Raw genomic sequence first — 20999 nt, 5'->3', positions numbered from 1 at the left:
AGAAAACACAGTCAATGATAGGAAAACAGCATAAACAAAATAATGAGCAGAAATAAAAACACTTCTTACTGTAATGTCAAGTGTTCTTTGCCTTGCGCCGCTATACTTCCTATTGTTTCTTTTTTTTTTTTATAATACAGCTGACAAGACGGTAGATGCTTCGGAGTAAAACTCAAAGATTCATGAATTGTTATGTTATGTTATTTGGGAACTTATATAAGCGCACATACACCAACTGGTCTCTTGGCGCTAGGGAGTCTAAGCAGAAAAAGAGGAAAACAAAGAAGAGAAGACCTAATTAAAAACTGAAGCGAACAACCAGGTTTTCAAAGCCTTCCTGAACCGCATGTAGTCTGTCTCCTGTCTGATGTGGTTAGGCAAAAAATTCCAAAACTGCGGGCCCAGATAAGAGAGCCGGGTCCTACCCATTCTTTTCCGTTTAATTCTGGGGACCTCCAAAAGATTAGGGGGCATATGTATCAACATCACCATTTGCGGTTCTCAAATAGCGATTTTTAAAGAATCGCTATTTGAGAATTGCAAAACGGGATGTATTTAAAAAATCGCAAACTTTTTGCGATTTCTTAAAATTCCTTAATTGCGATTAGCAAATTGCGAAATCGCAATTAAGGAATACCTGCCCATTCATTTCTATGGGCCAGGAGACCCATAGGAATGAATGAGAAGTAATTCTCAAATAGCGAATTCGCAATTTGCTAATCGCTATTTGAGAATAATTTCAAAGGTGCAAGGGTGTCATGATGACACCCTGAAGCACCCCTGAAATGAGCATGTGTGTGCATATGGCGCACATACATGCCCAAAGGGCATGTATGAGCGTCACGTGGCACTTTGCAAAATTCTAAAAAGTACATTTTGAAAGGAAATCGCAAATTACCACCAACTGGAAGTTGGTGGTAATTTGCGATTTCTTAAGGATAATTCGCACAACTTGGGTGCTTTTTACATATCATTTAAGAAATCGCAATTTGCGATTTCTTAAATGCTTACGCAACATTAAAAAATCGCTAAATTAGCAATTCCTTAATTTTGCGATGGGATTTTGCCTAATACATCCCGTTTTGCGATTTTTTAATCGCAAACGCTGTATTTTGCGAATCGCAGCGTTTGCGATTAAAAATTAGCTTGATACATATGCCCCTAAGATACCTAGAACGCAAATTGCACTCAGGCTGATGTTTTTCAATACAAGAAATAATGAACCTAGGGACAATTTCTAGAATAGCTTTGAAAAGAATACAACCAGTTTTGAACAGCACACGCTGCTCAACTGGGAGCCAATGAAGATCTTTAAGGAGCGGGGTGATATGACATCTCCTATCCTTAAGACAGATAAGTCTAGCTGCCTGATTTTGAATCATCTGGAGCCGATGTCAAAGGTATAAAGGGATGCCAAGATAAAGGGCATTTCCATAATCTAACTTGGAAAGGACAAGAGCAATCACAATTTGAATGCAGGCCTCTCTGCTGAAAAAACGTCTAATCTTACGCAATCTTCGAAGCTGAATAAAACAAGCAGAGGTAACTGCGTTAATTTGAGTACTCATGGACAATTCGGAGTCTATATAAAGACCCAGGCTCTTAACCGATGATTTCGGAGTAGGGGCCACACCTAACTCAGGTGGCCAATAAGAGGGTGCCCAATGGATAATTTTATTGCATAGAGTAATTATTTCAGTTTTTTCCGAATTTAGTTTTAATTGATTCTTATCCATCGAAGACTTTATAAAAACCATCGAATCCCCGATGAAATCTCTGCATTCGCTGGAGTTCTCCAAGGTAAAAATGAGCTGCATATCGTCAGCGTAATTAAAGATTTTTACCCCCCTCTGCCAGAGTCTCAGAATAAGAGGACGTATATAGATTTTAAAAAGAATCGGCGACAAAGAGGAGCCCTGCGGAACCCCGCAACTCATTGCAACAATATTGGATTTAAAGGGCGACAGCCACACCGACTGTTTATGATTTCTTAAAAAGGACCCAAACCAATCAAGTGCCAGCCCTCCAAGACCTGCCGCGGCAATGCGATCCAACAAAATTGTGTGGTTCACGGTGTCAAATGCCGCGGACAGGTCAAGGAGGATTAAAACCTGATTATAATCCATGTCAGCCTGTCCTTTGAGATCATCCAGGACAGATACGATCACAGATTCTGTGGAGTGAGCAGGACGGAAACCTGCCTGATAAATGTTCAGAAACTTTGAATCTTCCAAAAAAGAACTAAGGCAAGATGCCACGTGAGTTTCCAGCAATTTTGCCGGAAACTGAAATAAAGAAATAGGTCGATAATTTTCCAATTTATTGATATCTAAGCCTTGTTTTTTTTTAAGTGGGATAACTACCGCTTCTTTAAAGGCTGATGGTACAATACCCTGTGATAGAGAGAGATTAAGTAGCTCAAACAAAGGGTCAGGAAAAGCCTGAATGATTGATTTCTTAATATTTATAGGTCATTCCTCCATAGGAGAGCCAAATTTGACCTTAGCAACCAATTCTAAATATTTTTCACTATTTAATATAGGGAGAATATCAAGTGAAGGGAGATTGGAGGGAGCCCTACTATCTTCTGCAGCATAATTGTTACAAGCAATGGAGGTCTGAATTTTTTAAATTTTTTCAATAAAAAAAGAGTTCAGGTCGTCACAGAGTTCCTGAGTGACTTTAATAGATGATGACACACGACTAGGATTAGAGAGTTCTTTCACAATCTTAAAGATTTCCTTAGTACTGTTCTCAGATTCAAGTACTCTAGTGGCGAAGAAAGCTCTCTTTGCATCTAAATTCGCTATTTTTAATTCTTTTAGTTTTGCTAAGTACTTAATTTTGACCTCCATGACGTAAGTTTTCCGCCATATGCGTTCAGCCTGACGTACTTGAAGTTTAAGAACTCCCAGCTCTTTAGTAAACCATTTAGATGCTTCATGTTGCCTAGGGCGAGAATGTTTAATCTGAGAAGGAGCATGGAAGTTAAACGCCTTCTTCTGCCATTGGGTAATCACTCTTTCCCTACTATCTAAATCTCCATCAAATGATGGTTGCTCGAGGAAAGGGTGTCCAAGAGTGCATTCACATCAACCCGGTTCCAATTTCTAAACAGTGTTTTTAAGGAGGATGACTGTTCTGATACAACCAAATTATTTAATTTAAAACTAATAATATAATGATCTGACCAAACACAAGGAAGAATAATCAACTTGCGTACAATGACATTGGTAGACCATACTTGATCGAGAATGTGGCCTCCTTTATGCGTAGGGGTGCAAACATGCTGAATGAAATTAAGACTAGTAAGCAACTCTGTGAGTTCCTTAGACAAAGTTCCCTCATCTATTACTTTGGGCCAATAGTTCAGATCGCCAGCAACCAAAACTTTCCCATAGTCTGTAGACAGGGACGCAATATGATTAGCTAAAGCTTTGGGGAAATTAGGCAGATATTTAGGGGGTCTATATAGTATCACACACAGGAGGCTACTATTAAATAGGTCCACTTTAATTACCAATGAGTCGACAGATGGCAGATCAAGGTGAGGCAAAGTGGAGACACGTAGAGCTTTCTTTACAACCGCCGCCACTCCGCCTCCTCTTTTTCCAGGCAATCTGTCGGTATGATACAACAAATAATCTTCCGGAAGAGCTGCGAGGATCTCAGGAGAGGATTCCTCTGTGAGCCAAGTTTCGGTTAAAAATAGCAAATCAGGGGAGTCAGTAGGTAGCATATGGAAGATTTCAAGTTGGTGCTTGACCACAGAGCGCGTATTAAGATACATCACATTAAGATCTTGAAATCGCCACTTATTTTGGCCAGTATTCACTACAGATATGGGCGGGTTCATTGGATTTATAATTTGTTCCTCCTTAACTGTGACAAAGGTATGGGGTCTGGGATTAGGATGTAATATCTCCAGCCTCTGTAATCTTTGTGCTACATCACTTTCAAGAGAGTGTAATACTTTGGGAGCCAAGTTTTTAAGGCTGGCCCCGGAATACCTGTACTTCTGAGCAGAGTACCCTGCCCAATCGGGCGCGGACGGGCGCAGACGGGCTTGCCTTACGCGCGCCTTCGGCGCGCCCGCGTCTTGCGCTCGCCCCCGGCATGAGTTTAAAGCCTGTGCCGGCGTCAGGACACCCGCCCCCTCCCAGCTGACGTCCCGCCCTCCAATTGGATAAAAGGCAATGAGGGGAGTAACCTAGTTACAGCCCCGGGAAATGTTCGATTCGGCGCTAAGGAACTGTTTCAGTATTTCATTTAAAAACAAATCTTTCTGCCACAAAATATAACAAAGTGTGCAATTTTAAAAACAACAGAGCAATAAACAGATCACAGAAAGTCTGCTAGAGACAACCGCTCGCGCCCCAGGCACGGATTTAAAGCCTGTGCTGGTGTCAGGGCTCCGCCCCCTCCCAGCTGACGTCCTGCCCTCCAATTGGATAAAAGGCAATGAGGGGAGTAACCTAGTTACAGCCCCGGAAAATGTTCGATTCGGCGCTAAGGAACTGTTTCAGTATTTCATTTAAAAACAAATCTTTCTGCCCCAAAATATAACAAAGTGTGCAATTTTAAAAACAACAGAGCAATAAACAGATCACAGAAAGTCTGCTAGAGACAACCGCTCGCGCCCTAGGCACGGATTTAAAGCCTGTGCCGGTGTCAGGGCTCCGCCCCCTCCCAGCTGACGTCCCGCCCTCCAATTGGATGAAAGGCAATGAGGAGAGTAACCTAGTTACAGCCCCGGAAATGCTCGATTCGGCGCTAAGGAACTGTTTCAGTATTTCATTTAAAAACAAATCTTTCTGCCCCAAAATATAACAAAGTGTGCAATTTTAAAAACAACAGAGCAATAAACAGATCACAGAAAGTCTGCTACTATGAATTAAAGATGGCTGCACGTAGGGTCACGCAACGTGTCCTCGTCCGCTCTGCTTAACGTCAGGTTTGACGAGCTGATTTGACATCAGACGCGCGAGTTATCGTGTGTGCAACTCGCGAAGAGCACTCACGGCACAATAATGTCTCCAAGTTCTAGGGAGAACAGTTCTGATAGCAACGGCACAGCAGTTTGAAGGTAAACACAACTTCAAATTAACGCTGTAAGCACTGTAGAGATAATTCAAATGAAAAGAGGGGTTTTAAACTCACGCACAGCGGGCGGAGTGCCCTTGCTGTAATCTTCCTCAGTGAAATACTTGAAATTTGTGCTGGGAGGACTCCAAAATGCATGCAGTAGATAAGAATACTGAAACATTGACAGGTAGCCTATAAGAGTGTGAGAAGGGATTGAAACACCATCAATCGTCGCCAAAACGATGTAGGATTCTCCCAAGAATGGTAGCGTACAAGAAGTTTAGTAAAGTATTTGGGGGCATATCAGCAAGGGCCGGCGATAAAATTATCGCCGCTTTAGCGTCCGTTTTTGGACGAAAAGCGGCAATAATTTTATCGCCCTATCAGCATGGACACGCTAACGCGTGTTTCCATGCCTCAACGCCCTTTTCCTTAACGCCCTGCTTTGCATCTCTAATGAGATGTAAAGTGGGCGTTCCTCCCCAAAATAACTGGAGAAATGTCGCTAACCGACATTTCTCCAATTATCAAGCTGCACGCTAACATGCAGAGTGATAAGAAAAGTAGCGCTAACCGCAGTTATCGCTACTTTCCTTACACCCTATTCTCAGTCTGACTTAGCCATGATATCCAATGGAAGGTGGATATCATGGCTGAGTCTGCCCTGCCCTATCAGCAAGCTATCGCCAAACGTTGTACGATTATCGCTGGATTTCCAGCGATAATCGCACATTTGGCAGAATGCGCCTGGAATTTTATAGCTGTTGAGATAAACATTGCTAAAATTCAGCGTTAGCCGGCGATAAAATATCCTCGCGCTAAACGCGCTGAGCGATAATTATTGCCAGCCCTTGCTGATATGCCCCATGTTCCTGTATTCCAACCCCTGCTGGAAAGAGAGCATCCGTTTTCAACATACATTTTGCCTCTGACACCATTAATTACAGCAATTATTTTATCAACTAGTCCGTTTAATGACTGTGATCTACAAAACCTTTTTTTTGCTTATTGGCTTTTTGATTCGATGAACACTACTAGTTTGACAAACACTTATTGTATACAAAATATAGTGACATATATATTTACATTTGTACAGTGACTTCGAAATGTGACAAAAAAAGAAAAAATATATACAACATACAGTCTATCAAATAGAATTGTTTTTCAAAGCTGAAGTCAAGTGTCCGAAACTATTTGATTTGTGGAACGTGAGCAGTTGGCTCCTATAGTTGTCGCTATTATTGCGGTCCTAAGCAGAGTCGGGTACTTGTGTCTATATATGATTTCAATGAGCAATGCAAGTTGCAGTCTGTCTTTGCATTTGCATTTGCTTGTGTAGAGGAGCTGGTTCTAGCTTGGTCTTCTACAAAATCCTCTGCGATCTCTGCTTGTGCGCCAACGCGTTTCGACCTGTGTGGTTGGGGACCTGTGTGATGTTTGTGAGGTCGTCTTCAGGGCGGGTGTTAAGATGGAATCGGACTTCTGTTCCTGTAATTCAATTGTAATGATATATGGTTACTCCTTGTCTCGTGTTTTGTGATTGTAGATGATCTAAAGGTTGTTCTATGTCAACTTACGTTCACTCCGGGTTGAGGAGCTTGTCTTCTATATGATGCCTTGTTCTGTGTACTGCCGACTGGAGTAGAATGACTTTCTTTGTGTTAATCTCGTTGTTTTCTTTCTGGAAAAATTGAAAGTAAGAGGAGTTGGAGTCTACATCCTCTTGAAAATGCCTGAAGCTGTGACATTGTTTCTGGCAGGTACCTAATTACGGTGGTTTTTTTGTTGTTGTGACTGCTCATGCTTTTTGATTGGTGGATTTCTTTTCTCCTTCTACGTGCCTTAAACGTGCTTATTTTTAAGTTGTGGTTGCGTGACCTCTATTTGTGCATGCAGAAAGTTTTTTTGTGGGGGAGCTCCGCTTCGCAATGCCCGGGTGAACACCGTGTTTATTACGAGTGAAAATCACGGTTCTATTCGATGAGGGAGCATGTCCCGGTTCAGCGCGTGGTATTAGTTCTGTTTTATTTAAAAAGACGGTGTGCTATTTACACATGGCTCGTGGGGGCATACTGTTCCGTACCTTTTTGGATTGCGAGTGATTGGATCCACTTCTTCGGCGCTCCGGTGTCTCCTGTCTCCTCTCTCCTTTGCGGCTGCTGGCAGACTTCTGGCGTTTCCTCGAAGTTGTTAATAGCGCTCTTGCCATTGGTGGATTTATATGAGAATGCCCCTTATTGGCGCGCTGCGTGCTCCAGGTTGCAGCTGATTTTAACTTGGGGGTGTGTCGTGGTCATGGTTACCGTGTTATAGACATTCGCAGGCACTGTTTTTTTAATAATAAGCAGCTATTTTGATGACGGAAAGAGAGCATCCAGCACGAATGGTCTCCCAGCAGATCTGAACATACAGAACTCTAATACGTCCATATCATTCTATAATTCTAGAGCACAAGATAGAGTTCTACAATTAACTCTATGCTCCAGGAAGTAATGCACAATACTACAGGGGGTCAGGCACTGCACCACTTGTCTGAGCTGCAGGGTGAAGTAAAAAACATGAATCCATTCCGGAGACTGGAGCTGGCACCAGGACTAATGACCACAAGTGGCCCAAAAAACAACACAAGGCTCCTCCAGATCAACGAGAGGCTGCTGGGCCTGTCAGCACTTTTGCTACTTTTCAACAAACTCTTCCTGTCACTGTGAATGACTGACGCTGCTGCCGGATCCATGTGACATGTCCCAGAGAAGCTGGGACTTCCAAAGCAGTTTTTTTCATACGCCACGCATCGCTGCGGAAACAGTTTGTCCGTCACACTTCAGACAATTGCTCACTTCATCAACGTGAATGAGCCCAGGCCGACAGCCTGGAATAAGAAGACCATAGAAAATAGCATGGAGCACGCAGCGACACAGCAAGCAGCTACAACATGCTTGGGTTGCTTTTTTTTGTTAATTCCTGCAGCACCTTATTGCACATATCGTAGGAGGAGCCTATAATGTGTGACTAATGCATTGTAGTGCGGTGATGTGGACACCAGCACTAAAATTCGTTAGTGTAACCCCTGATAAGTAGCACTTGGCAGGGCTATGTTTGTGCTCCCTTTGGCCAAGTTTCAACTGAAACTCATGGTCAGGTATGTCGTGGCCTTATGCAATAAAGCTTCTTTGAACTACGCCCCCCTCGTCATGGTACCTGCAGCTATCTCTAGGGATCTCGATTCTGGGGGACACTTAGGATATATCTATCACGCTCCCCTTCAGGCACTGTCATTTCCTGTTTTTCACTTCTGGGGCAACTGGTAGGGCTGTGAAACCTTTGATATCTACCTTGAGTAGTTTGGGCTGTTTTACCATCTCCTTGGCTTATTCTCAAGTGAAAGTGCCTCTGGAAACCTTTGTTCAGGGTAGTCTCATAATTATGAAGGATGGTGACGTCTTGGGGGAGGAAATGGGAGTTTCATTGATTGACATTTATTGTCCAAGAACATTAGTCTCCCCTGAACTGTTTATTTACTACTTTCATTGATATGCAGGGCACACTGATGGCTCCTTTTTTACGAACTGTGTTTGAGTGAGCTGTGTTGTTTTTGATTGCTGTTTTAATAACAAAGCACATTTTATGTTTCACATTTATGTGGTCCTTGATCACAGTCTTTGTGTTCTACTGTGTATAGTCCCATTGACTGTGATGAGAAAATTGGATGAAGTTGTAATGGCCTGATTAATTACAACTAATCTTCATTACACTTAGGGCCTGATTAAGGGTGGTTCGTAATATTACGACCCATGCGTACAGGTCGGAATTGCAAGTTATAAGGTATTTAATGCATCTGATAAGTATCGGATGAATTAAACACCTCAAGCTTTTTTAAATTTCGGCAGTCAAACTTGGAAATGTGTACATTATCTACCACATCATGCAGATTCTGGTGTCATTAAACATCAAATTCTGCATGCTATTCCCCATGAACTCGTAATAGGTGTTTTTATCACACCCGGTACATAACATACCCTGTAATATCCTTATTTATCATAGGCGATAAATATTGCCTCAACTCGTAATCACGTCTTTAGACTTACTCTTCTTCATCACAGTCTTGCATTCCGCTCTACCTCACTGTCAGGGGGTCACTCTGGAGGCGGAGCAAACGGGAGATGATAACGGCTATTCATTTCCACCTCGGTCGCAGGATGAGAGCGGCCCCTTTAATCCAGATTGGACTTCCCTGGAGGAGGAGTCTGTGAGACCGACGTCAGTGGCAACCCTCCAATCACGGGACGTATTTGCCTGTAAAGAGAACCCGGAAGAGGACCACGGCGCGAATGCCGGCGGACGAAGCAGGAGTGGAGAGAGAGGCGGAAGGCGAGAACAGCGAAGCGGTGGAGACGGTGAGAAGACGAGCGGAGGTTTCGGAGAGGACGTGGTCAAGGATCCGAAGCAGCCAGGAGGCCAACGTAAACGTGACTCGCCCCGCCACGTTCCCGGAGGAGCGTGGCTGGGAAAGGTACGGGACCGAGTCCTGGGTTTTACTTTTTCACGGGGAGAGACGGGGTAGGATTGAGTTGGGGAGGTCACAGAGGGGTGGGCACGTGTGGGACACAGAGTACGTTTTTTTCACCCTATTCCCTGCACCTTCACCTACGAGGCCTCTATTGTTTTGTGGTGTGAATTCTACGTGGTGGCAGCCCCGGTGACCCTTCACTCCCCTTACCCTGCCTCAGATCCATACAAAGCTCCTCCATCTCACCCTTGTGTGTTCCCGTGTTCTTTTTGTTTCCCTCGGTCTATCTCCCGGGAGAGTCGGACGACCACCTAAGCTCCGTGGAAAGCGCCCCAAGAGAAGACAAGCCAAGAAGGAAGACGCGATCTCCTCTGTTTACCTTGTGCCTTCTATAGTGGAACAATAAAGAACCATAAACCCAGACCTCAGACTATCGTGCCTCCTTTTCCATAGAGGGTGTCCCATGTGACAAGTGGCAAGCCAGATAGGAGGACATCCCTTTGCATCTGAAACAGGATGGAGGCCCTTATACACCAGATGAAGGAGGGCCAAGCCAAACTCGAGTGGGCGGTGGAGAAATCCTCCATTCAGGCCGAAGCGGATCGCGCTGTATTCACTTCGGCCATCCAGAATCAAGCCGATAGTCTACTTAAACTTGCTGAAGGACATGCCCAGCTCCTGGTCAACCTGGGACAGAGCAGGGCCAGCCATCCACCGGGGACAGTGGTCCCCCTGCAGAAGTTTGTGCCGGGAGACGACCACTTGGTATTTTTTTTTAACTTTGAGAGGGCAGCGAGGGCTAGTGCCTGGCCAGGAGATAGATGGCCGTTTTACCTCGCCCCACTCCTAACCGGTGAAGCCCAAGCGGCATATCAAATGGTAAACCGAGATGGAACCGCCACCTATACTGTTGTGAAACAGTATGTACTCGATAGACTCGGGGTGGATGATGAGACCCATAGGCTGAAATTCCGCCAAGAACGTGGTGTCCCAGGTGACTTACCCAAGACTCTATTTTTCAAATTGAAGGAAGCCGCGGACCTCTGGCTTAAACCACATGAAGGCAATATGGAAGAGGTCATGAATAAAATATATTTAGAACAATTCCTGGAGGCCCTTCCGTATTCTACTCAACGCTGGTTAAAGCAACACGCTGGCCTCACCTTGGAACAGGCCATGGAGATGGCGACCTCTTATGAGAGGGCTCAGGGCCGGCCTCCAGTAAAAGAGACCGAGAGACACACCCGACCATTAGGTCCCGGGAAGCCAGACAAAAGACCCTCACGACCCCTCCCAGAGAGCAGCCGTCCACGCATAAACTGCCCGGAGAACCCGACCTACTCAGGCCCCCAATGTTATGACTGTGGGGAGTGGGGACACATTGCCCGGTACTACCGCAAGAAAAGAGAGAAGGAGGAGGAACCGATGGACGTGAGCTATGCTCCCCGCTCCGTCTTCTTCGCCCAAGAAACGGGGCCGATATTCTATGTGAGTGTGACTCTTGAGGGGAGGGTGGTAAGGGCTCTCCTCGATTCTGGGTGCAGGCATTCGGTCTTGAAGAGAGAACTGGTACCTCCCTCAAGGCTTCTACCGGGAAAAACCGTCCACATCCGCTGCATTCATGGGGATGTGAAGGAATACCCTTTGGCTAAGTTTGGTGTTAGTCACTGAGGGAGATGTACAGGTGGAGGCCGTGGTAGGGGTATTGGAAAATCTCCCCGAGTCCCTAATCATCGGGATAGATACCCCATGTTTTACTCCCTTAATGCATGCTGCCCTGGCCCCTGCAAAACATGATGTCTTACTTACGCCTGAACCCTGGGCAAGAGATAACCACTTCAGGATGGCCCAATTAAACGACGCCACCCTCACCCATGCCTGGCAAAAAGCCAGAGACCCACAAAACCCCTTGAATCAGACATTTCCCACTTTCATTGAGAAAAACGGCCTGCTGTATCGTCTCTCCAAACAAGACGTCGTTCCCCAACTTGTGGTCCCCTTAGAGTTCCGGGACCAAATCTTGTTTTTTGCACACGCCCACCTGTTGGTGGGCCACTCAGGGGCAGAAAAAACAGGACAGGCTATATTACAACATTTTTTTTGGCCGGGGGTATACGCACAAGTCCAAAAGTATTGCCAGGAGTGCCAAATCTGCCAACGCCGTAATCCCTATATACCCCCGCCAGTGCCCTTACACCCCTTACCCATTATAGGTACCCCCTTTGACAGAGTGGGTATGGACCTCATCGGTCCTTTGCCTAAGTCAGCACACGGACATCAGTATGCTCTGGTGTTGGTCGACTATGCCACCAGATATCCTGAGGCCTTCCCCATGCGAACCGCCACCTCTGCAGCCATAGCGCAAAGACTCGTAGAGGTCTTTTCTAGGATGGGGTTTCCCCGTGAGATCGTCACCGATCAGGGCACCCCCTTTGTATCACGTCTCCTAAAACAAGTTTGTAACCAGCTACAGATCAAACACATAACCACCTCTGTCTACCATCCCCAGACCGACGGACTAGTTGAACGCTATAATGGTAGTTTAAAACTTACCTTGAAAAAACTTCTGTCTGGGGATGGGAAGAACTGGGATCAACGACTACCCCTAGCGCTCTTTGTTCTCCGCAGTCAGAAACAATCTAGTTTGGGTACCTCCTCTTTCGAACTGCTCTTTGGACGCAAACCACGAACCCTGCTTGAGATCACCAAGGACAGTTGGGAGCGAGAAGGTCTCCACGAGGCCGAAGCTCTCCTTGATTACACACGACAATTGCAAACTAGACTCCATAAATTGAGAACACTGGCCCATACCCAGTTAATAGCAGCACAGACAAAACAGAAAACCTTTTACGACCGGGGTACTAAGTGGAGAGAACTGAACGTAGGTGACTGGACGTTGGTACTTCTACCCACGTCCACCCACAAATTGAAAAAGGAGTGGCAAGGTCCTTTCCAGGTAGTTCGCAAGGTAGGGAAAACCACCTACATCCTACAGATGGCCCGGAATAGGACCCAAATGTATCATATCAATTTATTAAAAAAATGGTTAGGACCCCCTCCGACTGTAGACCATACGGTGTCCACAGTTTGCCCCCTTCCACATACAGTCACCGAGACCCCCATCAATCCTGACCTCCCCTCGATACAGGCAGAAGAGATACGTTCCCTCCTCTCAACCTATTCCGACGTATTTTCTGACCAGCCAGGGAAGACTTCTCTAGCAGAACACTGCATACCCACTCCACCCGGAGTAGTGGTTAAGCAAAAACCATATCAGATACCGGAAGCACAACGAGCCGCGTTCCAGGAAGAAGTCGAGAGGATGTTGGCCTCGGGTGTCATAGTCCCCTCTCACAGCAATTGGTGTTCTCCGGTTGTCCTAGTACCCAAACCGGACGGAAGCATCCGGTTTTGTATTGATTTCAGGGCAGTGAATCGGGTGTCCAAACAAGATGCTTATCCCCTTCCCCGGGTGGATGAACTCATTGAACGCCTTGGTGAGGCCAGATATATAACCACCATCGACCTCACCAAGGGGTATTGGCAGATACCTCTGGCCCCACCCGACCAAGAAAAAAACGCTTTTTCCACCCCATCAGGTCACTACCACTTTACCGTCCTTCCCTTTGGGTTGCATGGAACCCCGGCTACCTTTCAAAGGGCCATGGACACCCTCCTGGCCCCTCACCTGCAGTATTCGGGGGCTTATCTTGATGACATCGTGGTGTTCAGTAAGACCTGGGAGGAACACTTGCTCCATTTAGGGAACATCCTTGGTAGCTTAAGACGTTCAGGGTTGCATGTGAATGCCAAGAAATCAAGGGTGGCTTTTCAGAAGGTCCGCTATTTGGGGTATCTCCTGGGGGAGGGACACATCGCTCCCCAGACTGAGAAAATAACCGCCATCCAGGCCGTTCCCTATCCTAAAACCAAGAGGGACTTAAGAGCGTTTTTGGGCCTAGTCGGTTACTACCGCAGATTTATTGCCCACTTCGCTACCTTAGCCGGGCCACTTACAGACCTCCTCCGCAAGACTCACACGTCCCCTAGACTGCAAGCCCCCACCGATAGGGAATCCCAAGCCTTTCAAGCACTAAAAGACGCACTGACAACCTCTCCTGTACTCGTGACCCCTGACTTTAACAACACCTTCATTTTACAGACCGACGCCTCCGGTATCGGGATAGGGGCGGTCTTGTCACAGCTGGACAAGAATGGCCATGAACGGCCCCTTCTTTATCTCAGCCGAAAGTTATTCCCCAGAGAACAAGCATATTCCACCATAGAGAAGGAGTGTCTCGCGGTTAAGTGGGGGGTTGAAAAGCTGAGATACTATTTAGAGGGTAGGCCCTTCATACTATATACCGACCACGCTCCCCTCACATGGCTACAAAGGAACCGTGGCCATAATGAACGTATTCTTCGCTGGTTCCTGGCCTTACAGCCTTTCCAAATTGACGTCAGACATCGAAAAGGGGTTCGACAGGGTAATGCTGACTTTCTCTCCCGTTTCCCTTGTTCCCCCGAGCGGGGTACACTTGGGGGAGGGAATTGTCAGGGGGTCACTCTGGAGGCGGAGCAAACGGGAGATGATAACGGCTATTCATTTCCACCTCGGTCGCAGGATGAGAGCGGCCCCTTTAATCCAGATTGGACTTCCCTGGAGGAGGAGTTTGTGAGACCGACGTCAGCGACAACCCTCCAATCACGGGACGTATTTGCCTTTAAAGAGAACCCGGAAGAGGACCACGGCGCGAAAGCCGGCGGAGGAAGCAGGAGTGGAGAGAGAGACGGAAGGCGAGAACAGCGAAGCGGTGGAGACGGTGAGAAGACGAGCGGAGGTTTCGGAGAGGACGTGGTCAAGGATCCGAAGCAGCCAGGAGGCCAACGTAAACGCGACTCGCCCCGCCACGTTCCCAGAGGAGCGTGGCTGGGAAAGGTACGGGACCGAGTCCTGGGTTTTACTTTTTCACGGGGAGGGACGGGGTAGGATTGAGTTGGGGAGGTCACAGAGGGGTGGGCACGTGTGGGACACAGAGTACTTTTTTTCACCCTGTTCCCTGCACCTTCACCTACGAGGCCTCTATTGTTTTGTGGTGTGAATTCTACGTGGTGGCAGCCCCGGTGACCCTTCACTCCCCTTACCCTGCCTCAGATCCATACAAAGCTCCTCCATCTCACCCTTGTGTGTTCCCGTGTTCTTTTTGTTTCCCTCGGTCTATCTCCCGGGAGAGTCGGACGACCACCTAAGCTCCGTGGAAAGCGCCCCAAGAGAAGACGAGCCAAGAAGGAAGACGCGATCTCCTCTGTTTACCTTGTGCCTTCTATAGTGGAACAATAAAGAACCATAAACCCAGACCTCAGACTATCGTGCCTCCTTTTCCATAGAGGGTGTCCCATGTGACACTCACCCATATTCTGTTTTGTGGGTTTTAGTCATGGAAGTCACTCCTGGGTGTAGACACAGGGCCAGCTTTAGGACAGTGCGACCGGTGGGGCCGTACTGGGAGCTGACCTGTGGAGGGGGCGCTGACCTCAGGGCGAGGTGCTGTGTTTAGCAATTACTAATGATTGGAGAGATCAGGCGCACTTTTGCCCGGTGGTAGTGAGAGAATTTGAGGAGGAGGTCATGGGGGTGGGGGCACCAAAAACGATTGTCGCACCGGGCACCACCCGCGTTAAAGCCGGCCCTGCGTAGACAACACAGTAGGATCTATGTGTGATGGACCCAGTTACACCCTCCCAAAGCAGTTACATAAAGTGAAATAAGAATTGCAATGAGGCCCCTGTCTCAGAGGAAAGAGTTCTGAGGAAGATTACGGATAGCGTAATGAAGATTTCTGGTAAGTAATGACTTTTGATTTAGCCTTGGATCTGCTAAAATTATAGCACCTAGAAAGAAGCAAACAACCCCTAAATCCACCCTGTAAACTGTACAAATAATCGTAAAGAATAAACTAAACTTCCTATCACACATATAGTTGCCTATTTAGAGTGTAGCTAATGCAGGAAATCAGACGAAAATTGGTAGATGTCTTGACCGCTCTAGTTAGTGTTTGGACACCAAACTCTAAATAATCCTCTAAGTAAATTATGTGAAAACCATATTTCTTCTCTTGCACTACCTTTGCTACATCTTGCCCTTTGGACTACATTCTCCAACGTGTGGAACTGATTTCTGTCTCCTGCTTCTCTTCCAGTTGGTCAGCTACCACCAGGTCCAGCCTCACAGGTCGTGAAGAAGTCGAAGTCCCTGCCTTTGAACTCTTTAAGAACTGGCGCTCTCCCGCCAGCATTCACATCGAAATCACAAATGATGGGAATGTCTCAAAGCCATTCATTGTACTCATTCCTACCTATCCTGACGAGGGCACCTCTCAGAACAAGCCGTGTTCTCCCAGCCATACCAAGCCAGAAGGATCATTTTGCGACGGAGGAAGATGCTCAGGACTCCCCTAGTGAGGTTAAAAGCAATCAATAGCTCTACACCCAGCTGATATGGAGACGTATACTGTAAAACTATGGATACTAGGTGACAGGATGCATCCACAAAAGCCAATTTATAAGTCATTGCAGTGACGACCAAACTGTGCACGAATATTTTTTTATTAAAATTATCAAAAATATGTTTGAGTAGATGAGATATTCCTATTTTTCTAACATTAATGCTTATTTTTACATCTTGCATTTGTGATCTTTGTGACCTTGATATGCCAAATCTTTATGGGACACTGTGCGGTTAAAAGTAGGCGAACAATGACATTTAAATTTCATAATGACGTATTCTTCGCTGGGGAATGCATTGCCGAATGTGACTATAGACTATCATATTCTCTATTCATATAGCTACCTTTATCCAAGTAAAAAGCTTCATTTCTGCGAATATCGGAAATTGCAGCAGATAATTTCATCAGTAATTGATTGTATATGGCGCCAACTGTATGTGCTTTACATAATGGTGTACTGAATGCTGTATGTGTTTGTCATATTTCAAATGTTTGTAAAGGTAAATGACAAAACAGTTGTTGAGTTTATGCGTGTTAGTCTATTCAGTATAAGCTACTTTCTGCAGGGTTTGGTAGATAATTATCAACCTACTAGGGTTTATTTAATATGTTTGTGTATTTATTTCTTACTTTGCAGATTTGTGCATGTTGCTATAATCCTGTTTAAGCCGATAACATTTTGTTTTAAATCACAGCCATCAAAATCAGGCAGGCTGCTGTGAACTTGCGCTTGGCACATGAGTGGTCCTGGTCGAAATCACCAACTAAGATGATTATTTGCCTTACCTCTCAATCTTTCGATCATCCTAGATACATTCTCCTAGGCGGATCAAAAAAGGTGACATTGAATTGTTTTGAAGGGTGACCACATTGTAATCAATAGAGATGAAACATGTTTTGGAGGATAGTGGTGTTTCAATTAAAGTTTACGGAGCCTTTTTCCTTGTTTGAAGGGTGAAGATGAGTTCATAGGGGGATGACCGCGCTCAAACGTGGGTGAGCTGAGAGATATCCTACCCAATTGACATTTGTAGACCACAGTATGCAGCAACAACATAATCGATAGATGATCTCCTTGTACCAAAAAATCTTACATGAACTAAGCAATTTTTAGTAATTCTGTGAAACGGAAATGCCTAGAAGCAGGAAGAAAAGCATCATTACTTTTCTTAGGAGAAAAAAAGTCCAGAATTGTTTTTCTTTTCTTCTAACTTGTTTATGTCCTTATCAGTTCAAAAATGCTGAGGAAAGCGCCTTCCCATTTGGACGGAAAAAATATAGGGGCAGATTTATGAGGCCCGTTGCGCCATCGGAACGTCACTTTTTGTGACGTTCCGTGGCGCAGAAGCCTGCGTGATATTTATCAGGCAGCACTGAGCCACTTTTTGTGGCTTAATGCTGCCTCATAAATATCAGTCCCTTTAACGCAGTGTTCTGCGTTAAAGGGGCGTGCAATAGGTGATGCTGGGAGCGTTCCCAGCAACATCCATGGCCTTTTGACACTGCCCCAGATTTACGAGAAATCGTGAATCTGAGGCAGTGCCAAAAGCTTCCGCCTCCCCAGGGGAGGCGTAAGGGAGGCGCAACGGGGAGAAATATCTTTATTTCTCCTCGTTTTTCCTTTTTCTATGTGTGCTGCATTCTGCAGCACCCATACAAAGAGGAAAAACCTCTTGTGATTATTTTTGTACAGAAAGGTTTCCCTTCCTGTACAAAAATATTCATCTCCGCAACGCAGGCACCCTTGCACCATGGTGCAGAGGTGCCTGCGTTGGCGCAGGCAGCCCATTGTGCGCCGGCGCAGGGGAAAAGGACAGGAATGCGCCGCATTTTATAGATACGGCGCATCCCTGCCCTTTTCTTTTGCCGTAGGGAAGCGCAGCAGGAAGGCCTGCTGCACTTCCCTACGGCAAAACCTCATAAATCTGCCCCTCAGTTCTTGGTGGGAGCTCAGACAGATTTATGAAAAGTGTTGCATCGCTAGTGAAACAAGCGATGCAACCCTTTTCATTGCGCCCTCCTTGTGACACAATGGATGCGCCATATTTAAACAGCGCTCCGTGTTGCGAGGATTGAACAGATACGTCTAGAATTCTGACATACCTGGTGGTGCAGTAACAACACATTGCTGGAGTGTGTCAGAAAAAAGACACAACTCCAGCAATGTGTCATTACACATGGGGCGAGTCCCATGGAAAGGCCCTGCGTCAGTCCTTACGCCTGCTTGAAGCAGACGTAAGAATGTGAAGCAGTGAAGTCATAGAAGTTGCGCAGTGAAATCTCATAGATTTCACCGTGCCACTTCTACGAGACTTTATTACAGGGGAAACCCACCCTGCATACATTATACCTGACGCAGGTATAATGTAGCGCAGGGCTTTACAAAGTGACGCATCTGCCTACATGCATCACTTTGTAAATAGGACGGAGTGTGACGCATTGATTACGCCGCCGCAGCATCACAAAAAGTGACCCAACTGCAGCATAATGGGCTTGTAAATAAGCCCCTCTGTATTTATGTACATGTTGTTTGGATCACACTAAAATTTTGACCCAGCACTGTGTATCTGGCTGACTAATTAGCAGGTGAAACCTGATGGAAAAGCAGGTTAACGAGAATCGAGGTTCTGTCAATAGCTATGTTACGTTTTTTGACAATAGAGCCTTATTTGAGCATTTTCAGACTTGAATTGGAAACTCAGTAGACCTGATTTTGCTTTGATAGTTCCTTTCACAATTTCACATTTGCCAAAGTTAGAAAACAAAGTACCTATAGGGTTTATTTTACTGTTTTTTCCAATGTGAGTGTTAGGATCCTTGGTAGCAGCCTTCCATCACTGTAGCCATAACGCTTTGAAAAAAAGTTCACAACAAAGCTGAAAACGTAAAGACAATCTTTCACTGGCAGCGATTCAGAGCACATGCAACAGTTGTCTCCAAGGACAAACCTTTTATAGTTTAAAGAATGAGAAATATATTTTTTATCCCAACGTCCTTGGGTTTTTCAGCAGCCACTGCCACGTACCATTGCGTTTTAACCATATAAGCCTCTTTAGGAACAAATAATGCAGTTCTCACCCCACCACTCAAACATCTGAGGCAACCGAACCCTAGCCCAGGGCTCACACCAGCCAACATCTCATAGAAGACATCTAAGTGGGGCAGTAACCCATCCCACCTGATTAAGTTATTCCCTCGTTTCTGCACTCCTAAAGTAATACTTCCAGCTGCCTTCCACCCTGAAAACCAACTATATAACACACACTCCTTTTCACTCTCTGAACCGGCCACTTACCATCTCTTTGCTACTGGCGTTGAAGAGAGAAACTTTTTACATCTCTACACAGCAGAAGGTAGTGGCACAGCAGATAAGTGAAACTACTACCACTTGCCTTGGTCAGGGTTCTATTTTCTGCTTTCAGGTAGGTGGAGTTTCAAAGTGTAAAAATAGAGAATTCTGGATGTAGTTACTCTCTGAGAACTCAGAAGCACTAGAAATGCCTAGACACTTCAGTAATACTGAAGGTGCTGTATGCCAGTCAGAGGCAATTTTTCTTGAGAAAAGGGTGCAATTAAAGCAACAAATAAAGATTTACCTGATCACACTTACCCTCGCTTCCCTTCATTACAAAATGAGGCCACCCTGCCTCACCAAACATCAATTGCCATGTTAATTGGAAATAAACAACACTCCCTCCATCCCCTCCTCCTGTTTTTTCCTGTCTCACGCTTCCTTACCATGTCAGCCGTGTGCGGTGCTGCAGCTGCTTTGCTACTTCGGGGGAAGTCTTTTTGATTTACATGCATGTTGAGCACAGCGGAGCAGACCTGGTGTTCTTTTCCTTGGCTAGGGTGCTGTTTGGGAGGTCAATGAGGCAGGCAGAAGCTGTGTTTCCTTCACAAGCGGTGAGGCTGGAGTTCGGCCAGCTTGATGCAGCTAGGGTTGTCCTTCCAGGTCATAGGAGGACAGTGTAGCTGCATTGTGGCATATGAGAAAGAGGTGTTCTCCTTTGGGCCGGTAGCTCCCAAAATGAAGTAAAGGCCCTATAAAGAGCTGCTTGATTTATTAATTTTTTTTCTTGCATATATGTCTTCTTTCCCATAGGGAATGGTTCTTTTCCCAGTGTATTTGTGTGTATTTAAGTTGGTTCTTCTTTCCTCTAGTTATTGTGCAGTAAGGATGTTGGGGAAGAGATCTGCTTAGAGGAGACACATCTTGTCCTCTTCAGATGATGAAGGCCCCGCCCCATTCCAGCTAAAAGGACAGACCTGTTGAACCGCCAGCCTTAATTTCTGCTGCAGGGGTGCAGGCCATGATTGAGGCAGCAGTTTCTATGGCTTTGGAAGAAAGAGCTAAAAATAAGCCCAAGGATAAAAGCATGTTGGTGAAGCTGTTGTTTCTCCTTCATTGGACTCCTCTGCCTCAGAGACTGATACCCCTTCCTCTTTTTCAGGCAAATATGTTCGGAGAGAAGATGCGCCCAACATTTTGCAGTATATAAGGCAGAACCTATGATTTTTATGTTTTCCTGCACAAGAGACTACTAGGGGCCTTTTTTGCAATATGTAAGGCCTCTAATTTTTGCTCTGCCAATTCATGGGTGAATAAAAGACGTAGGTCCTGATTACGATCTTGGAGATCAGGGTACGCCATCATAAAAAGGATGGATATCCCGTCCACCAAATTAGAATTATATCATATCCAATGGAACTTGTAATGCGGTGGGCGGGATATCCGTCATGTTTGTGACGGAGTACCCCATCCGCCAAGATCGTAATCATACCTTTAATTACAACAGACCGGCGAGAACTGAACCATTCCACAGTGCCACGGTTTTTACAAAAGCATTATTCTTTCGAGGAAGGAAAAAATCCTCTTCCTATAAGTATTAAGTTGGATG

At 45.6% G+C, this 20999-nt stretch overlaps 1 protein-coding gene across 1 annotated transcript in view; it reads left to right on the top strand.

The window, feature by feature from the left end:
- ANKRD55 (ankyrin repeat domain 55) overlaps positions 1-16956 on the top strand; it is a 1118826-nt gene extending 1101870 nt beyond the window's left edge. Inside the window, exon 11 of the mRNA XM_085640726.1 lies at positions 15793-16956. Coding sequence (XP_085496852.1) covers positions 15793-16073 — 281 coding nt within the window. The 3' untranslated portion in view covers positions 16074-16956. The remainder of the gene's footprint in view (positions 1-15792) is intronic.
- The last annotated feature ends 4043 nt before the right edge of the window (positions 16957-20999 follow it).

Source organism: Triturus cristatus, chromosome 2_1 (genome assembly GCF_964204655.1).
Source record: "Triturus cristatus chromosome 2_1, aTriCri1.1, whole genome shotgun sequence".
In the NCBI taxonomy this organism is placed as follows: Eukaryota; Metazoa; Chordata; class Amphibia; order Caudata; family Salamandridae; genus Triturus; species Triturus cristatus.
Note: the sequence above shows the minus strand (reverse complement) of the source record. Positions and strands in the feature narration are given on the sequence as shown.